This window comes from Lampris incognitus, chromosome 5 (genome assembly GCF_029633865.1).
Source record: "Lampris incognitus isolate fLamInc1 chromosome 5, fLamInc1.hap2, whole genome shotgun sequence".
NCBI lineage: Eukaryota > Metazoa > Chordata > Actinopteri > Lampriformes > Lampridae > Lampris > Lampris incognitus.
The window spans coordinates 39737865-39759658 of NC_079215.1; the positions used below are offsets into that span (position 1 = coordinate 39737865).

General features: G+C 41.5%; 1 protein-coding gene across 1 annotated transcript in view; it reads right to left on the reverse strand.

Moving 5' to 3' along the window:
* The window catches only part of card14 (caspase recruitment domain family, member 14), a 99912-nt gene that overhangs the window by 56672 nt on the left and 21446 nt on the right, over positions 1-21794 (reverse strand). Inside the window, exons 4-8 of the mRNA XM_056280510.1 lie at positions 20366-20524; positions 18532-18651; positions 17422-17547; positions 16148-16268; positions 13366-13423 (exon numbers count right to left, since the gene is read on the reverse strand). Coding sequence (XP_056136485.1) covers positions 13366-13423; positions 16148-16268; positions 17422-17547; positions 18532-18651; positions 20366-20524 — 584 coding nt within the window. The remainder of the gene's footprint in view (positions 1-13365; positions 13424-16147; positions 16269-17421; positions 17548-18531; positions 18652-20365; positions 20525-21794) is intronic.

Sequence of the window (21794 nt, forward strand, 5' to 3'; positions counted from 1 at the left end):
AAAAAGGGGGTGTTTGCTCTATGTTTGACGATCAATGCTGCACGTTCATCCCCAACAACACTGCTCCAGATGGCTCGGTAACTAGAGCCCTAAAAGGACTTAGGACACTGTCGGAGGAGATGCATGAACACTCAGGCATAGACAATCCACTGGGAGGAATTTTTGAACAGTGGTTTGGGAGGTGGAAAGGTGTGATAGTGTCTGTGTTTCTGTCCCTGGTAGGCATGATGACTGCACTTGTGTTGTGTGGATGCTGTTGTATCCCCTGTATCAGATCTCTGTTTTAACGGTTGATTGTCACTGCCATCGAAAAGAAGAGTCCCCCATCACCCTATCAGATGGCTCAAGTCGAGGTGGAGACGGTTGCTCTGATGGAGGAAGGAGGGTGTGAAGAACTGGGCAGTGACACAGAGGCTGAATGTGATGTTTGAATCCGATTGGTTGGTTGGTCTCATTTACATGAGATCAAAAGGGGGACTTGTAGATAAATGCAATGGTGTGATGTTTAATAATGATGATTACAATGTACTGATTGGAATAAGGGATATAAGGATAGATTAATAATTGGGAAATCATATGCATAAAGAACAAGGCTTGTTACAAGGACATGAGGGGCTATAGTGGCAGTGGAAAAGTATTGAGTATGTCAGCAGACAGAGAAATGCAGAATAAGCTATAGGAAGAGAAGTGGGTGACAATAACAGGATAAGATGTCCCAATAGGAAGATTGCGTCTACCCCCATAGAAGGTAAAAGAGTGAGGGGCACTAACCATTAGAAGGAAGCGGCTCTGAATAGTAAGGGGAACAACAAGGGTGCTGTGGCCTTGGGGGGAGTAGATACAGGATGTGCTGTGCTCTGTGGTTTCAGAAACAGGGACACGATCTCACGACAGCAGCTGCAGAAGGAGATCACTTGGAGTCTGGATATCATCGAGGCGGAAATGGAGTCAGATCAACGGACCAATCAAAAAGAAGACCACACATTAATGTTTAGTCAACACTTTGTATAGTATTAAGACTGGGTCAGGGAAAGAATAGTCAGTCAGACTTCGTGAACTGACACACTCTGTTGCTTGTCAGGGATAGGAAGATCTAGACCCAGAGCTCTGTATGCTTTATCCATTTACTGCTAAATAAAACGGATGGTTTGAGACCGAACATCTTCTCCTATTGCTTTATCAACAAACACGCAGGACTACGCTCTCACATCGCAGATACTAAAGGACGCGGGGGTGTTACATATGGATCAGGATCAAGCAACACGGGGACCAGCGTGGCGGAGAAAGTCAACACACCGAACAGCTGTGGCTCAGAAGTGGTTGCAGCAAGTGCATGTCAACTATGCCAAACTTCCGCGGGCATTCTGGAAACAAAGGCACTGACTTGTAAAAAAAAATGTAAGAAAGTGTCTAAAAAAGATGAAGTGAAGTAAGCGATCCTACAGAAACCAGATACGGGCATAATGTGGTTTTGCCCATACTGTGAAGTGTATGTGTGTGTGGGGGGGGGGGGCATTGCGACGAAGCAGATGATCGAAGAGAAATGCCGGTCAAGTAGTTGAACAACGAATGCAGGAGTTTGAATCGAAGCTGGAGAAAAAGTGTGATGAGAAGAGAGTTGTTGAAATCATACAGGAGCAACTGAAGAAGGAAAAAAAAACAGGAAAAAGGTACGCCAAATTAGGCTGATGTAGTGAAAAATGCCGATCCAAACGAAAACACATGTGCCTTTAACAGTGTCCTGACTGAACTTGACGAAAGGAAAGCGGGAGAACGGAATATTGTACTGTTTGGGATAAAGGAGCAAAGCATGGAAAACAGAGATGAGCCGCAACAAAAGGATCTGGAAACTGTAAAAGACATGTTCAAAACATGCTAGGTCCGCACGGTCGTAGATTAATTTGTGAGTGGCCCGGCTCTGAAAATACAACAGGAGTGAAGGCACAGAGGACCCAGCCAGATCAGGGAGACCTGTTCTAGTTACTTTGCAAAACATGGAGCTAAAGACTAGCTTGTTCAGGATGGCAGCAGGAAGAGCTCTGCACTGCATCCAACAGATAAATTTAAAAACGTAAGAATTGCAAACGATCTTACGAAGACTGAGAGAGAGTGAGAGAGCTGTGTGAAGAGGCGAAGGAAAAGCTGTGAAAATCATCGGGGGAATTTACCTACAAAGTCCGTGACCCACCCAGGGCAAGGAGGGTGACGAGAATCCCCAAGACTGAGTGACTTGATCAAAAGCTTGTCTCCGTTAAACCGCAGCATGTCTGTAAATATCCACCCTTAGAGAGCATTATGTGTCAATATACAAATGCAGATCAACTCCATAACAAAATGCATGGATTTACTGCTCGTTTGAAAGTACTCCCACTTATTCATATTATAGGAATCACCGAAGTCCAAAAATCGGAAGCATAAAATGAGCCCAGCAAAATTTAATTTGGATGATATAATTTATTTTCAAGGAATACAGACAATGACATAGGTTGAGGTTTACTGCTTTAGCTTCAAAAATCATTAGAAGTTAAAGAAATTGCATTAGCGACAGATTTTCCAGAGAATATTTTTGTGGCAATCAAATGCAATAACCAAGAGTTTTTGATGGTGGATTTAATTTATAGGTCTGATAGTGGTACAGAAACTAAACGACAATCTTTTGGTTCTAATTGCGGAGGTGTCAACTAGAAAGTACTTACATAAATTAATTATGGGTGATTTTAATTTGCCAAACAGACTGGAATTTTAATGATGCAAAAGGGGATAATCTTACATCACTAGATAAGACGTTTCTGGACACTATTTGGAATGCATTGCCATTTCAACATGTACAAGAACCAACAAGGTGATGACATACCACATGTGTTGGATATTATACATTACATCATTTAACCAATCCAATCCAAAGCGACTTACAATAAGTGCATTTAACATAGGAAATCAGGTGAACTACTAGTCATCAGAGGTCATAAGTGCATCTTCTTTCTAAACAAGTACCTAAAGGTAAAACCAGTGCTAAAGTAAAAGCACAAGAAAGAGATTTTTTTTAAATGAGTGAATACAATAAGTGCTATGAGCAAGTAACAGGGTAGCAGTTGTTGAAGAGGTGAGTTTTCAACCTAGACTGAAAGATGGGCAGCGACTCCGCTGTCCTGACATCAGTGGGGAGTTCATTCCATCACTGTGGGGCCAGGACAGAAAAAAGCCGTGACCGGGTCGATCGGCAGCAGGGGCCACTGAGCAACGGGGCGACCAGGCGTCCCGAGGCAGCTGAGCAAAATGGTTGGGCGGGGATGTAGGGTTTGACCATGGCCTGGAGATAGGAAGGAGCTGTTCCTTTCACTGCCCTGTAGGCTAGCACCAGAGTCTTAAACTGGATGCGAGCAGCTACTGGGAGCCAGTGTAGGGATATGAGAAGGGGAGCTGTGTGGGAGAACTTAGGGCGGTTGAATAACAGACGAGCTGCAGCTTTCTGAACAAGCTCCAAAGGTCTGATGGCTGACCCCGGGGCGCTAGCAAGGAGGGAGTTGCCATAGTCCAGCCGGGAGATGACCAGAGCCTGGATGAGCACCTGTGTCACCATCCACTCCGAGATGCCAGTCAAGCACGCAGCAATTCGTGTTTCTACTTGTGTGTCAGAGGGAAGGACAAGATCAGCTGGGTGTCATCAGCATAACAATCATAAGAGAAGTCATGCGAGTGAATAACAGAACCCAGGAATGTCGTGTACAGGGAGAACCCAGAATCGAACCTTGTGGAATGCCTGTAGTCAGTCTGCGATGCTCCGACACACATCCCCTCCATGTCACCTGGTAGGAGCGACCCATCAGGTAGGATGCCAACATTGAGCATGCAGAGCCTGTGACACCCAGCCCCTCAAGGGTAGAGAGGAGGATCTGGTGGTTCACTGTGTCAAACGCAGCTGACAGATCCAGGAGTATAAGGACAGGCGAGACTTTGCTCTCGCAGAGTGCAGCGATTCTGTCACTGCAAGGAGGGCCATCTGTCATGTGACCCACCTTGAACCCAGACTGGTTGGGGTCCAGGAGGTTGTTCTGGTGGAGGTACAAAGAAAGTTAGTTAAAGACAGCACGTTCGAGAGTTTTGGATAGAAAGAGTAGAAGGGAAACTGGTCTGTAGTTTTTGACGTTGGATGGGTTAAGTGATGGTTTCTTGAGAAGGGGGGGTGACTCTAGCAGTCTTGAAGGCAGATGGAAAGCATCCTGCCTGGAGGGAGGTGTTGAGGTGGGTTAGAAAGGAAAGGAGTTCAGGTGCTATAGACTGAAGACGAGGGGAGGGGACCGGTGGTGAGGCGACTGGATGTGATGAGGTTGAGGACCTCATTGGGGGAGAGGGGAGCGAGGTGGGATAGGGTAGGACGTGGAGAGGTGAGGAAGGGTGCAGAGGGTGGGCTAGTGCAAGGGGCACTAACTGGGTTGTGAGAAAAGGAGGATCTGATGTCATTTACCTTCTTGTCAAAGAAGTTAGCGAAGTCATCAGGGAGAAGGGAGGAAGTAGGAGGAGGAGGTTGAAGAAGTGTAGAGAAGGCTTCCAAGAGTTTCTTAGGATTAGAGGCAGAGGATTGGATTTTAGAGCGATAGAAGGCAGCTTTAGCAACAGAAAGGGAGGAGGAGAAAGTAGAAAGAAGATATTGAAAGTTGAGAAGGTCTTCTGGGAGCTTGCCTTTTCTCCATTTGCGCTCTGCCACACTTAGGCTCCGTCTGTCAGTACATACTGAGTCGGACAGCCAAGGGGCAGGTGGAGTTGGGCGTGCAGGCCTGGAGGTGAGGGGACAGAGGTTGTCCAGAGAAGAGGAGAGGGTAGAGAGAAGAAGATCAGTAGCGGTGTCAGGGGGTAGGAGAGAGAAAGATTCAGGTGTAGGGAGGACAGAGGTAACAGAGAAAGAAAGATCAGTGGTGGAGAGAGGTGTCTACGGGTGGAAACTATGTGGGTAGGGGGAGGGGCTGAGGGGCGAGAAGAGAGGGAGAGAGAGTAGGACATGAAATCGTGGTCAGAGAGCTGGAGGGGAGTAACAGAGAGATTGGAAATAGGACAGTGTCTAGTAAAGATAAGGTCCCACTGGTTGCTGGCCTTGTGGATAGGAGGAGAGGTGAAGGTCAAAGGAGGAGAGGAAAGAGAGAAGCGGATCTAGCTTGTCAGTGTGGATGTTGAAGTCACAGAGAAGGATATAAGTGCAGAGTCATAATCAGGGAAGTGGGGGCAAGTGTGTCAAGCTGCTCCAGAAACTCACCAAGGGGGCCTGGTGGGTGGTACACAACCTCAATGGTGAGTTTGACTGGATAAGAGACAGAAACAGCATGAAATTCAGAAGAGGGTGGAGAAAATTGTGGAATGGAAACAAGAGAGTATTTCCATTTCAGGGAGATTAGCAGGCCAGTACCACCACCTCACCTCCCAGCTCTGGGAATGTGAGAAAAAGAGTACACATCTGACAGAGCTGCGGGTGTGGTAGTGTTTTCTGGCGTGATCCAGGTCTCAGTTAGAGCAAGAAATTTGAGGGAGAGCAAGGATGTGTAGCCTGAGATAAACTCAGCTTTCGACACCGCGGACTGGCAATTCCAGTGCCCTCTCGTCACCACTTGCTCAACGTGTGTAGAGCGAGTGGGATAGATGAGATTGGTAGGGTCACAGCGCCTAGGAGTGGCCCAACGTCTATGCCAGCCCCGGGAAGAGGAAAGAACAGGAATGCAAAGGAAACACATAGTCCATACTAGGTACACAAAATACAGATGACTGACCAGATCTAAAAAGAGCAGTTCTTGCTTGACAAAGTCGCGCTTGCCTTCATTCAACCTAGACCTGTTTGCTCTCGGCTTGCTTGCCTAATGCTGTAGCAGCAGTGATTTAAAGAACACTAATTGCTAATTGTCTGCCTGGAGTGCAGGTCACACCCTGGCCAAAGAGCTAAAATGAAAGTAGGCCTATTGCTCAGAAACTGGTCACTTATGTAAAACTCTATCAAACCTCACACAAAATTATTAAAACTGCAAAAAGCAAGTTACCAAGGAATATATTTATAAGCTAAAAGGATAACTAAGTCAAAACAGCTAGGCAACAAGAAATATTTAAGGACACACTAGGTGAAAAACAGCTACAGCTAAAATAAGACAGCTACAGCTAGAATAAGATCCCACTAGTTCCCACTAAGAACCAGCAGCAGATCTATAGAGAGAAGAACTAATACTCAAGCAGGTGGAATAAGACTAATAGCAACTTTTTTAAGCAAGAAAGATGATACTTACTCTATTCTAGATGAGCCAGCAATTTAGAATCACTCCACACAGTTAAAATGCACACGGGATTGAAACTGAACCAGGCCAGACTTATAAATCCCTGTGATATTCTGGTCACACCCTGGTCACTTAACACCCACTTGGATAGACCTAAAATGAAAGTAGGCCTATTGCCCAGAAACTGGTCACCTAGGTAAAACGCTATCAAACCTCACACAAAACCCTTAAAACTGTAAACAGCAAGTTACCAAGGAATATATTTATAAGCTAAAAGGATAACGAAGTTACAAATGAGGATAAAATGATAGATGACATTCAGTATTTAGGCCCTTTAGGTAAACGCGATCATTGTGTCTTATTGTTTAAGGTCATTAGTCACACAAAAACGGAGAGAAATGAAACAATAAGGAAAAATTACAACAAGGGGAATTTTGAGGAAGCACGTAGAGAATTGGAAATCTTTGACTGGACACAATACTTGTCTAACTATGATATTGAAGACATGGAGATTAATAAAGGATAAGTTGAATGAAAAAGAGGGTAAGTACATACCAAACAGTAAAACCAGGTCCCAGAATAAAATCATAAATTCCCCTTGGACAGTATTACAAAACGGAAAATTGTAGAAAAAAATATTCTTGTGAGAAAGGCATTAAGAAGTAAAAAAAAAAACAACAGTGGTACGACAGCAATATTGAAGTTAGAAACTTTGTGAGAATGAGAACACGTTATTTCAGAAAGTTATATGAAGAAGACTTAGCAAGACAGTCTATGCAGAAACCAAAGGTTATCTGGAATTATATTAATGAGAGGACAAAAATTAAGACATCAGTAGATTTATATACTAATCAGAAGGATACAAACTCCCCAAAAACAGACAAAGATACTGAAAAAGCAGAACTACTGTCAGATTATTTCAGCATTGTATTTGTGATCAAACCTGAAGGGCACATACCTGAATTGCCAAGAGTGGAAGTTGAGCAAACAATGTTTTATAATAACTTTTGAATAAATAAAATGGCTTCTAAATTATATTAACATCTATAAATCACCAGGGTCAGATGCAATAGATCCTAGAATCTTAAAGGAATTGGCTAGTGTGACTGCGAAACCTCTAACAATGTTGTATAATAAATCATTAGAAGAATCAACTTTACCTTGTGATTGGAAAGAAGCACACATCAGTGCAATTTTGAAAAAAGGAAACAAGTCACTAGCAGGAAATTACAGGCCAGTTAGTCTGACATCTATAGTATGTAAGACAATGGAAAAACTAATCAGGACATATATTGTTGACCATATGAAGTCTAACAGACTTTTTAGTAACAAGCAGTATATCTGGAAGATCGACTACACTTCGCTTCTCACCATTCTTGATAAATGGTCAGCAGCTTTGGATAGAGGGTAGTCAGTTGATTGCATAAATTGAATTTCAAAAGGCTTTTGATAAAGTTCCTCATAAAAGACTGCTGTCAAAATTAAATTCCTATGGCATAGACGACAGAGTTACAGACTGGATACAGGATTTATTACATAATAGGAAACAGTGGGTAGTGGTAAATGGGGCCACTTCAGAATGGAAACCGGTGACCTCTGGAGTTCCACAATGTTCTGTGTTGGGCCCTGTACTCTTTGTTGTCTATATAAGTGATTTACCAAGTGTGATACAATCTGATTCATACCTTTTTTTCAGATGATACAAAAATATTTTGAATAATCAATAAGGACACTGATACAGTCCATCTTCAAGCAGACCTCCATAGCATGAGTAACTGGTGTGACAGGTGCCTACTGAAATTAAATCCAGAAAAATGCAAACATATACACACTGGGAAAACAAGTACCAACTGGGTTAATTACAAAGTTGGGGATTTGATGGTTCAGCAAGTGAAAGAGGACAAGGACATAAGTGTCGTGGTCGATAGTTCAACTGAATTTCACACGCACATTTCTGAAAAAAATTAAAAAAGCAAACACTATGCTGGTGATAATTAGAAGAACTTATGTAAATTTGTGTAAGGAAATAGTTTCACCATTATATAAATCATTGGTGCGATCTCATCTTGAATTTGCAAGCTCGGTCTGGTGTCCTTATGAAGTAAAATACATAGAAAAAATTGAGAGGGTTCAGAGAAGAGCTGCTAAACCAATCCCAGGTCTGAAACAGATGTCGTATGAAGAGAGGTTAATAAATTTACAACTACCAACTTTAGTATATAGGAGACATAGAGGAGACATGATTGAAGACTATAAGCTTGTTCACAAAATATAAGATTTCACAGTTGAGCCTGTTATCTACTTTTGGAATAATAGGTATGAGTGAAGAGGGAACTCCTTAAAACTATTCCCATTAAAGTGTCACTCTGAAAAGAGAAAAAATGTCTTTGCAATTCATGCTGTAAGAGCATGAATGAACTTCCAGAGAATGTGGTGCAGGCTCCTTCAGTTAATTCTTTTAAAAATAGATTAGATAAATTTTGGTCAACAAAGGACTTTTTATATAATTATAAAGCTGAGCTGTGATTATTGTGAGTATTTTGTGACTGTGATTATTTGTGAGACTAATGTGTGTGAGACTATTGTATTTATGTGATTTGTGACTATTTGTGAGATTATTGTGATGTTAATAACTATATTGTGGTTCTTTTTTGTATGGTTGTTTGTTTTGATTTGTCAAGTCTGTTGTAGAGGATTTGTAACACGCGCCAGAAAAAAATTACATTAAATTTTCATTAAATATAACATCTCTAAGTTTCTGGCATCTATTCTTAACCTGTTGGTAGGCAGTAATAACAATCACATTCAGAACACTAAGGATTTTGTGGATAAGGTGAGGGACATCATTATGAAGGCGGATGAAACAATGGTCTCTTATGATGTTACATCGCTCTTCACGTGCTTTCCTGTTGATGAAACAGTGGAGGGTAGTCCATATGAAATTACAAAATGATCCCACCTTTAGCAACAGGACCACCTTTAACACTGACCAAGTGTGTCTGCTTCTGAAGCTGTGTCTTCAGTCCACATACTTCACATACAGGGGGCAGTACTATAGGCAGAAGCATGGGTGTGCTATGGGTTCCCCAGTCTCACCGATAGTGGCCAACTTGTATATGGAGGAATTGGAAAAGAGGGTTCTGATGTCCTATCCAAGGACACCACCTAGCCATTGGTTCTGATTTGTGGATGACATCTGTGTTAAAATTAAATCTCAGGATGTACCACATTTCACCAACCATATTAACTCTGTGAACAACCACATCAAGTTCACCAGGGTGGATGTGAAAAATCACAGGTTAGCCTTCTTAGACTGAAATTACAGTTGGTGATGGGGGACATTTGCTTGTTGTTTATTGTAAACCAACACATACTGATCAGTACTTAAAGTTTGACTCTCATCATCCACTGGAGCACAAACTAGGAGTCATTAGGACGCTGTACCTGACAACGTCCCCACTGACACAGTGGCCGGGGAAGGGGAGATATCCCACATTAAACAAGCTCTGGTTAATTGTGGTTATCCTAACTGGGAATTTGTCAAAGCCAGGAAGACGTCCAAACAGTGCACCAGCCAATCGAAGAGAGGAGAAGGACAACAGCTGTGTAAGCATAAACCAGTGGTGATTCCGTATGTGGCGGGAGTGTTGGAACAGTTGAGACGTGTATTTTCCAAACACTGCATCTCAGTAGCTTTCAAACCCCAAAATAGGCTGTGTCAGAAATTGGTCCACCCCAAGGATCGGGTCCCCCAGCACAAACGGAGCAATATAGTGTGCGCGGTTAAGTGCTGGGAGGATTGCAGTGACTTGTACATCAGGGAAACTAAACAGATGCTGGCCAAGAGGATGGCACAACACAGAAGAGCTAACACATCAGGCCACAACTCCACAGTCTACACCCATCTACAGGCCAGCAGGCCAGTGGCCACTCTCAAGGATGAGGATCTGCACATCCTTGATAGGGAGGAACGCTGGTTTGAATGGGGAGTCAAAGAGGCCATCTATGTGAAGAGGGAACAACCGTCCCTGAAGCGGGGGGGGGGGGGCTAAGAGTACATCTGTCACCATCTAACAATTGCAACCATTCTCAAATCCTTTGTGAATAGTACACATGACCATTGTAACTCTAGTTAATGGTCAAAGAAATTTGCATATGAAACCAATCGTTGTTGTCAGTCGTTATGCCACTGTATTGTTTATAAGGGTGGGGATACCTGCAGTCAGTTGAGTTTGAAGAGGTCACTTAGATGAGTGATGAAATATTACTCTCAATAAAGGTGTCCAGATAACTGATTCATATTTCTGTGGTTAATTCTAAACAGATTTTCCTGAAAATTTGGTTTGTTATAAACGTGAAAAAATGTACACTACCGTTCAAAAGTTTGGGATCACATTGAAATGTCCATATTTTTGAAGGAAAAGCACTGTACTGTTCAATGAAGATAACTTTAAACTAGTCTTAACTTTAAAGAAATACACTCTATACATTGCTAATGTGGTAAATGACTATTCTAGCTGCAAATGTCTGGTTTTTGGTGCAATATCTACATAGGTGTATAGAGGCCCATTTCAAGCAACTATCACTCCAGTGTTCTAATGGTACAATGTGTTTGCTCATTGGCTCAGAAGGCTAATTGATGATTAGAAAACCCTTGTGCAATCATGTTCACACATCTGAAAACAGTTTAGCTCGTAACAGAAGCTACAAAACTGACCTTCCTTTGAGCAGATTGAGTTTCTGGAGCATCACATTTGTGGGGTCAATTAAACGCTCAAAATGGCCAGAAAAAGAGAACTTTCATCTGAAACTCGACAGTCTATTCTTGTTCTTAGAAATGAAGGCTATTCCATGCGAGAAATTGCTAAGAAATTGAAGATTTCCTACACCGGTGTGTACTACTCCCTTCAGAGGACAGCACAAACAGGCTCTAACCAGAGTAGAAAAAGAAGTGGGAGGCCGCGTTGCACAACTGAGCAAGAAGATAAGTACATTAGAGTCTCTAGTTTGAGAAACAGACGCCTCACAGGTCCCCAACTGGCATCTTCATTAAATAGTACCCGCAAAACACCAGTGTCAACATCTATAGTGAAGAGGCGGCTGCGGGATTCTGGGCTTCAGGGCAGAGTGGCAAAGAAAAAGCCATATCTGAGACTGACCAATAAAAGAAAAAGATTAAGATGGGCAAAAGAACACAGACATTGGACAGAGGAAGACTGGAAAAAAGTGTTGTGGACGGATGAATCCAAGTTTGAGGTGTTTGGATCACAAAGAAGAACGTTTGTGAGACGCAGAACAAATGAAAAGATGCTGGAAGAATGCCTGACGCCATCTGTTAAGCATGGTGGAGGTAATGTGATGGTCTGGGGTTGCTTTGGTGCTGGTAAGGTGGGAGATTTGTACAGGGTAAAAGGGATTCTGAATAAGGAAGGCTATCACTCCATTTTGCAACGCCATGCCATACCCAGTGGACAGCGTTTGATTGGAGCCAATTTCATCCTACAACAGGACAATGACCCTAAACACACCTCCAAATTGTGCAAGAACTATTTAGAGCAGAAGCAGGCAGCTGGTATTCTATCGGTAATGGAGTGGCCAGCGCAGTCACCAGATCTGAACCCCATTGAGCTGTTGTGGGAGCAGCTTGACCGTATGGTACGCAAGAAGTGCCCATCCAACCAATCCAACTTGTGGGAGCTGCTTCTGGAAGCGTGGGGTGCAATTTCTCCAGATTACCTCAACAAATTAACAGCTAGAATGCCAAAGGTCTGCAATGCTGTAATTGCTGCAAATGGAGGATTCTTTGACGAAAGCAAAGTTTGATGTAAAAAAAATCTTATTTCAAATACAAATCATTATTTCTAACCTTGTCAATGTCTTGACTCTATTTTCTATTCATTTCACAACATATGGTGGTGAATAAGTGTGACTTTTCATGGAAAACACAAAATTGTTTGGGTGATCCCAAACTTTTGAACGGTAGTGTACATTTTACTGGTTAACTGGAACTAAATCCAGTTGCTGGGGTGGATCTAATCAGCTCTTGACAAAACATTAACCTTCTGAATAGGCACAACTTCCTCTGGGACATGTAGGCTCCAATCTATGAATAGGCAACATCAAATGTAAATTATTTAGAATTTCAGCTTTTGTGGGTTTCTCCAGAAATGTAGATTTCTATATCTATTATACTGTTGTAAAGCCACCTAGTTGCTTGGACAACTACAGGTGTCACCGACATGCAGCCTCTCTTGGAGAAGGTGAAAATGCATGAAAAATCGAAGATGCATATGGACAGTTGCCTGAAACGTTCGGCTTTCGGGAGGGTCAACATTGCCGCACAGTTGGACAAGAGCTACAGGATAGCTGTACGTCATCACAATGATGAGATGAGCAAGAACCGCTGCATTCTAGCCCATCGAGAAGATGGGTTAGAATGTTGAGATGAAGACTGAATCAGGTTATTGTGAGTTTGAAGACCTTACTCAATTGATTAATGGTAAAGCAGGTCTCTCTTTCTTCATATTCAAAGGTATTTGTGAGGGCAAACTGATGGATGACAATTTATCTGTTGATGACCACAGTAGATTGTTTAGTCATTGTAGAGCAAAATAATTCAAGACATTTACAATGAACTCCTGGAAGTAGCTGTCAAATACTGTACTGTATCTATGGAGCCTAAGGAACAATCCTTGTCTTTTGTTGGTGGTAATGTTATGTGAGGTGACCAGAAAAAAAACCAAATTGTGCAATGTGACAATGTCAAGTTAGCTAGCTGACTTAGCTTAATTTACCCATTCAACGGGTCAACTTAGCCATCATTGCAACTAGATTTGGCAGGACCCACCACTGAGAGGATGCTTGCTGTCATAGGTGCTTGAGCACACTGTATATAAGTCCGTCGGTGTGCGTAGTCACTGTACCACCCTGCCGCCCCAAGTGCCCTGTCTTTATCTTTTACTTCTCAATTTTTCTTCGGTGTTTTTCTAGGGGGGCTTTCACCGTTTTAATATCATTATAATGGTTTTATCCCACAGGCGATCAGAATTCGATATACGAGGTCCACCCAATACATAGATGCCAATAAAAGGAGTGTGGAAAAAGTCAGCAGCCTCACCCATCAGTGCTGTTGCCACTGGGAGAGTGTAGCCGTGGAGCCTGCTTGACCTCACAGTCTAGAAAACAAAAGAGAGACTGTTGATTTGGCACCAAGGATCAACTGCGGTCCCCAGAATAAAATGCCACAGGGTTAATGTTTTACTTTGCAATGCAGGCAAAAACCCAACATTAAAAAATGGCTAATTACAGAATTCAGTAATGAGAGGCTTTACCAGATGGATGTTTTATGCATTCCTCATACACACCCACACATGCATAATCATAGGCCTGCGCACACACCCATACACATACATATAAATCTTTCAACAGGCCAGTGGAAAGTTTATAAGTTGAATGTGTATACCATTGGGAAGATACACAAAGTCATCCAAAGAATCAGTTTCAGTCATTTCCAAGCTGGAGGAGGAGGAGGGGGAAAAAAAAGTTGTTCGATAAATGTTTTGCAATATTTCTCATCTTTCTCTTCTTCCTGCTCTCTTTAACACGCCACACAATTCTCAAGGTTAAGATAAGCCGCGTGCATTGAGATAACTATATTCCATTCTAAGCTGTGGTGCAATGATACTTGGAGACTGGTCTGGTGGGTCGTGGTAATAATGGATTTGTGAAAATAATTGCATTGCTTTTATAAAGACTGTGAACATGACACTTCTCATACAAAACTTTCCTCAATTAGCAGCACAAATGTTAAACGTAATAAAATAACTTCTAATTATCTTCTAACAAAACACAGAGTTATACAAGCTGCTAACATAATAGTGTGGTGCTCGCTATTGATACTTGAACCCTGGTGTGCGTGTTTTGTTACATTACTAAAAAACTGTTTAGATGTACTTGATGGCAATTTGAGGTGACCAACTTCAAATAATCTGATCCTGGTTACTCACTGTTTTCATTTGTGTAAACTGATAATACACGAGGACCCTATAGTAGGAAAGGATGTGGAGGTCAGAAGATTTTTGAAAGGAAGTAGGTCGCCTGCTTTAACAATGGACTGTCCTTGAAATAATACCTGTTAACACTAGAACAACCAAGGCAGTCAATTTAACCGTTTTGGATTTTCAAAGTTTAACAACTTTGTGGGAAAAAAAAAAAGATAACAGACCTGCCGCTCCCTGAATGCTCCTAAAATTGCATATTTTGCATTAAAATGAGTTTTAGATCAATTGCACAAAAAAATTATGATAAGATCTACCTAAAACGACCATAAGACATCAAAATGACCACGTATAATTTGCGCGTCATCATGCACGTCATGTCACTATTTATGACGTGTGTTGGTTTCATCATTTAGTTTGCAACTTTTCAGTTCTTTTTTTTCCATTTCAAGTTTGAGGCCTTGTTGAATTTGTTTGATTAGCAGTATGTGTTTTCCGTTTTGTTTTTCAGGTATTGTTTCCAACATGTCTGGGAACAGCTGCCGTTTCAAATGCACCATGACTACCACCGAGGCGTTGCAGTATTTACAGGCATTGAACAATGGCAATTTTAACTTGTTTGAAAAATAGTATTAAAGTTGCTAAAATTATAATTTTGGTGTCAGTTAGTTTCTCAACAGACATACTAACATATGCAATGCATTAATATCTCAATTGGATATTTATCTTGACAGAATATAGAGTTTAAAACTGTGGCAGTCATTTTGACCGTCCATGGTCATTCTAGTAGTTTTTAATTTCCGGTCGTTGTTTGGGACTGTTTCAATGGTTATTTTCAGTTCTTTTTTACATTTCACATTTCATAGGACTTGTTACGTTTGTTATATTTTGTTTGTTTTTGAAATGAAGTTGGTCACCTACTTCATTTCAAAAACAAAACAAATAACAAAATGCAGTATGTGTTTTCCGTTTTGTTTTTCAGGTAATATTTTCACTTTTTCAATTTTGCTGTTCAAGTTTGACAATGTCTTTCTGAAGTTTAACTTGTTTAAAAATAGTATTATAGTTGTTAAAATTTTAATTTTGGTGTCAGTTGTTTCCGAACAGACATACTAATATATGCAGTGTATTAATATCTCAATTGGGTATTTATCTTGACAGAATTAGAGTTAAAAAAACTGGCCTCCAATTTTGACCGTCCATGGTCGTTTTAGGTAGGAATGAAATCCCAGTTGTTGCATTATGTAAACACACACCTGCTATCTACATTTCGGGCTTCGTTGCATCTGCGGAGAGATTCCAGAGAGGGAGGGTGTACATGCTGTGAACATATACTGCTTGTACTGACAACTTCCCACTGCATACAGGGGGTAAACACATGCAAAAAATAAATTCGAACATACAAATCATAACAAATGGAATATCAGTCATTAATGGCAATGACGAAGAAAGAGATATGGAAATAGCATCCATTTTAAAAGAGATTATATCAGCTGATAGCACTGGAAAATATAGATTCAAGGTGAGTGGCCATACACACCCAGCTAAACATACACACTGACACACACAGACACATAGTAGATACACACAAACATACGTCAGAGCTGTAGGAATTTAAAGATGCAGGATTTATTGCGTCCATGCGGCGAAGCCTGGGTCGAGGCAGAGGGTCCTCACCACTGGATCCCTTCTTCTCCCAAGTTAATTTCCTTTCCTACACACACACACACACACACACACACACACACACACACACACACACACACACACACACACACACAAGGGCATGAACTTCATTAGTGCAGTACTATTTGTGTGTGCGTGTGTGTGTGTGTGTGTGTGTGTGTGAGTGGGGGGGGGTGAGTGTGATCACCTTGGAGGTTTCTCTGTGCTCGCTCTCACCCCTCCTGGCTTGCACTGTAAAGAGCCTCTCCTGGAGCTCCACCAGCTGGCTCCTCAAGGCGTCCTTCTCAGCCAGGCTTTGAGCTATTCGGGCTTGAGCTTCATCTCTTGATAAGTATGCCTCGAGGCACAGGAACAAAGTCAGTGATTATTGAAATGTGGTCGCGGTTGCCCAACCTGTACAACTATGTGGGGTTGCTGCCATGTGCACTAACCACCTGCAGTGTACAGGCAAGGGATCAAATGCAATATCCCAGGGGTGAATGGCAAGGGGGAGCAGACTCAGGTCTGGTGGACTCTGACAATATAAATTGGCACTTGGAATGTGGAGGTGAGCTGAGGTGGGGTAATCCCTACATTCTCAATATGCAAGCCCCATTTGCAGAACATTAGACCAGTGTTTTACCTCCAGATATACTTAATAAGTCATGAGATTTGGATGTCTTCCTTTATAATCTTTGGGTGGTACTTTGAGTACCAGATCACTGTTATGAGCCATTTATTCTAAACACATTAATGGTGAGAGTTTCATTCTTGGTATTAAGTCAAGCTATTTCAAAGTGGCTGTGGACACTGACAAGGTTGAGCCTTGTCCCCCTTCTGACAATGGGGACAGATATCCATCCATTATCCAAACTGCTTATCCTGCTCTCAGGGTCGCGGCGATGCTGGAGCCTATCCCAGCAGTCACCGGACAGCTGGTGGGGAGACACCCTGGACAGGCCGCCAGGTCATCACAAGGTCCACACACACACACACACACACACACACACACACACACACACACACACACACACACACACACACACACACACACACACCTAGGGACAATTTAGTACGGCCGATTCACCTGACTTACATGTCTTTGGACAGACACGAGGAGAACATGCAAACTCCACACACAGGACGACCCTGGATGACGCCCAAGGTTGGATTACCCTGGGACTTGAACCCAGGACCTTTTTGCTGTGAGGCGACCACACTACCCACTGTGCCACCGTGCCGCCCTGAATAAGACTTGTGCAAAAATAATAAAAATAAAACTAAAGTAAAATGCTAATAATCAAAAGAATATTATATATATTATATATTAACTATATTAAATTGAATTATATATTATATAATTGTATATATATAATTATATTATCAATTATATGTTATGTCAAATTATATTACTGAATTAACTGACTATAGAAAAAGCTGATCACAAATACACATGGCATTTATGCAGAGTAGGCAAAAGCAGGATCAAAGCCAGCCTGAACTACACTTACTTGGTCTCTCTCTGCCTGCAGCTCTCTAAGCTGGCCCTGAATCACTGTGCCCCTCTGCTTGTACATGTCACAGTCCAGAGTCAGATGCTGTACCTGCAGATTCAGACACTCCTTCTCATCCAGGAGCTTAAAACAAACACATTAGTGTGGTCTCAGAAGTTTTAGAGACACAAAACCAGTACACAGGATCTACTTTTACACTTATTTTACTTACACTTACACTTATTTAGACATTTTAGTTGGCGTGCCTATACAGGGCGATAACTGCCAAAGTAGAATAAAATTAATATCCAAAATTGATTCCTCCTAAATTACAAGTAAACCTTTGTAAATGAGTTTGTCACATAACAGCGTGAGAGGAAATTAAAGTGAAGGAATGGGGGCATCTGGGTGGCGTGGCGGTCTATTCCGTTGCCTGCCAGCACGGGGCTCACCGGTTCAAATCCTCATGTTACCTCTGGCTTGGTTTGGCATCCCTACAGACACAATTGGCCATGTCTGCAGGTGGGAAGCTGGATGTGGGTATGTATCCTGGTCACTACACTAGCGCCTCCTCTGGTTGATCAGGGCACCTATTCGGGGGGGACGGGGGAATAGTGTGATCCTCCCATGCGCTATGTCCCCCTGGCAAAACTCCTCACTGTCAAGTGAAAAGAAGTGGCTGGCGACTCCACATGTATCGGAGGAGGCATCTGGTAGTCTGCAGTCCTCCCCAGATTGGCAGAGTGGGTGGAGCAGTGACTGGGACGGCTCGGAAAAATCGGGTAATTGGCCGGGTACAATTGGGGGGAAAAAAAAAAAAAGGATTGTGATGAAATACTAGAGAAGAAAAGACGTAATTCAGCAGCAAGTGAGGATATATCACCATTTACTTACTAATATCTGATACGAATATTTCCTGTACCCTTAAACTAGGTGAAGCAACTGCAGGAATGTAATGACCCAATTTGGGTCTTTTAGAGGAAAGGAAGGGGTGGAGTGAGAAGCAGTAACAGTTTAAACTTCGGATCATCAGAAGTTCACCCTCCATCATACAGAAGATGTTTCTTGGCCAACAGCATGGTTCATGACACTTGAGCTACACAAATGGAACCAAGTGAAGACACACACCTCTTCTTTCTCCCTGACCAGGCATTGGTTATCCTCTTGGTAACACCTGAGCTGCTTCACTAGCTCCATGCGGCCATCCATGGCCTCAGCCAGGTCCTGGGCCAGGATGTCTTCACAAGCCTGAAGATGCGAGGATGGAGACAAGACATTTATGTTTTGTTTTTGTTTTTTTTTTGGGGGGGGGGGTTCTCAGGGAGGGATTAAAACCAGTCATCAACTACAATGCCGTTTAAAACTGGACTAACTCATATTGTTATAGTCAAAGACTTGGCACAATCTAGATTCAAATCATTTGTTTTCCTGGGCAAAGATTAGTGTTACTCCAGGAGTAAATCAGAGTTTTTATTGAACCTCAAAGGGGCCAGATTTAACCTCAGTTTAATGTTGCATATCAAAGGAGAGACCTGAATTTTTTTCATTTATCGATGAATAACATTGGTTTTTGAGAGCTTTTTCTAATGGTCAGTGATGTTTTAGTATCAGTGAGTGTTACTAGGACACTAAGAAGTTACCAGGCACCACAAACCAAACACCTGCCACCCCACATCCACTCCCCTATTCCCATAGACACGCTCCTGGTCTCAATTTGCTTCTCCGATTCCCCGGTTCCATACAGTTTTATTTCCTGGATCTATTCAGGGATTTTTTTGCACTTTGTATTTTCTTTTTTATAGTACATGTCTTTTAATTATATTACTCTTTTTAATTACTAATTCAAAGTACATTTTATGTACTTTGTACTCTTTTAATTATATTTTATGTATGATTGAACCTATTTGCTTTTATTTACTCTCTTTTAATGTTATTTCACATGGTTGTTCCTTTTCTGTTTTTATTTGTGTAAAGCACATTGAATTGCCCTGTGTACGAAATGTGCTTTAAAATAAACTTGCTTGTTTTAAAAGCAACCTCAGTTACTTCAATTCTGTTTAACTTAACTCAGGAGTCAATGACAACTAATTTGAATTTAAAGTGTGTTTCAGAATACAACTTTTTAGGTCTTGATCCACCATTCTGGATTAAAGTCTTCTCCTTGCTTAACTTAAACCCTGTCTGGGAAATCACCCCTAGATTTTATGTCAATTTATCCTATTTGAACAGATCTCTGATTATTCTCTACATGTGGGATGTTTTTTTTCCCACTTTTTTTTTTTTAGCACATTTATAATTTTATTTTATTTTTTTAGCACATGAAAACGGACAAAATGTATACTCTATGAAAAGTTGGCAATCATTCTTTAAAATATGACAGCTTTATCTGGACTTTAAATCCAATACAATGTTATTTTTTTGCAGCTTTAATGAACCAATTTCTCAGTGGAAATCATTGAAGTTACAACTAATAGGACCTAACCTAATAGAGGCGGGATATAGATATGGATGGGAGTGAAAGAGATATGGATGGGGGGGGGGGGGGAGGGAGAGAGAGAGAGAGAGAGAGAGAGAGAGAGAGAGAGAGAGAGAGAGAGAGAGAGAGAGAGAAGTGGGCTATCTGGTTTGCTTCATCTGCCATAGATCCATTCATACTCTTACCCTTGTCTGGGAACTAAGAGCGCAAATAAGGAGTTTTCTAATGCTGGACAAAATTATAGAGCTTGCTACTCTCCACCTAAATAAGCATATAGAATAAAGCTGATTAATAATGCGAAAATAATCAAGTGCACATCCAGACCTTAGTAGGCCAGGTGCTGGATAGAAGATATTTATTTGTCTGATAAAGACCATAATGGATGAAACGTTGCCTAATAAAACATGGGAGCTCCAGAACTTCAGTGTGTGGGTGACTTTCTCAAATGTTATAAAACTGATGAAATCAGGGGATGTACTGACTCACCGGCGTAAATTTCTCAGCCACCAGCAGCTTGCAGCGCAGGAGGCTGACTTCTTCCCGTAGCTGCTGTGTCTCAACTGGAGAAGCACATCTGAGTGAGTGCCGCCTCTGGAAGTCGGTCTCTTTTTGGGCCTTAAGCAGCTCAGTCTGCAGCTGATATATCTGCCAACACCAAAAAAACAATGTTTGTCATGATTGATACAGAAGCAAAATGGGCCAGTTTTTAGTGGGTGACAAGGTGACCCATTGGTAACAGAGGGACATTCTTTAACCAACCACCTACATTTAAGTCTCTGCATGGTTTAACAACTGCTTATGTGTGGATAAGCAAGGTGCTGTATCTCTACCAGTTTTAGCAGTGTAGTCCTATAGCTGGTCCCCACGCTGAAGGATAGAGAATTTATTTTTTGGGATCAATAAAATGCCATATATTTTATGATACAACTCTTTATACCCTAAATTATCAAAGTTATATGGCCCTACAAATAAACCAGCAACTGAGGATGCACAAGCCGATGCATTCTTAATGCTGGTCCAGAGCCTGAATAAATGGGGAGGGTTGCATCAGGAAGGGCATCCGGCATAAAACCTTTGCCAAATCAAATATGCGGATCATATATCAGATTTCCATAGCGGATTGGTTGAGGCCTGTAGAACCTGATAATGTAATAAATCCCCGATAATGTAATAACCCTGATAATGTAATAAAAAATGCACTTGAGGCCATTGAAAATGCAATAAAACCTGATAATGTAATAACTTCCTGATAATGTAATAAGGTGCATTTCCCGATAATGAAATAAACTTTTTACCGATAATGTAATAAAGTATTGCATTAAAAGGAGGTTATTACATGATCAGGTCAGCCTTCATTTTGCAGGTCCTGATAATGTAATAATTCCCCAATATTGTAATAATTTAACAGCAGACCACCTATTAATGGGTTCAAGTGGTGATACTGTGTTGGCAACTCTAGCTCCGGAGCTCTAGCGCCACCAACAGGTCAAAGTTGGACATGCATGAATGTTTATTAACTTTTGACCTGTTTATTCGTTTTTCACAACCACTGTATCACTGGAGCTGGTAGTTATTTCATGGATCCAAGGTACTATGCATCCTGATGAAGTTGCCTAGGTCTTTGGAATTTAAATAGCCCCACATCATCATACAGTATACCCATCACCATACATGGAGATAATCAGTTATCTAAGCTGTTAGCTAGCCTAATGATTTCTCAATGGAAAGGCTGACTGAAATGACTGCACCATGATTATCTCAAGGTATCTCAAGGTATCTCAAGGTATCGTGGAGGGTATGTGATGATGTGGGGCTATTTTAATTCCGAAAGTCAAGGGAATTTTATGAAGATGCATAGTATCCTGGATACTATATACTATGCATACTATATTTTGAAATAAAACCATTTATTTAT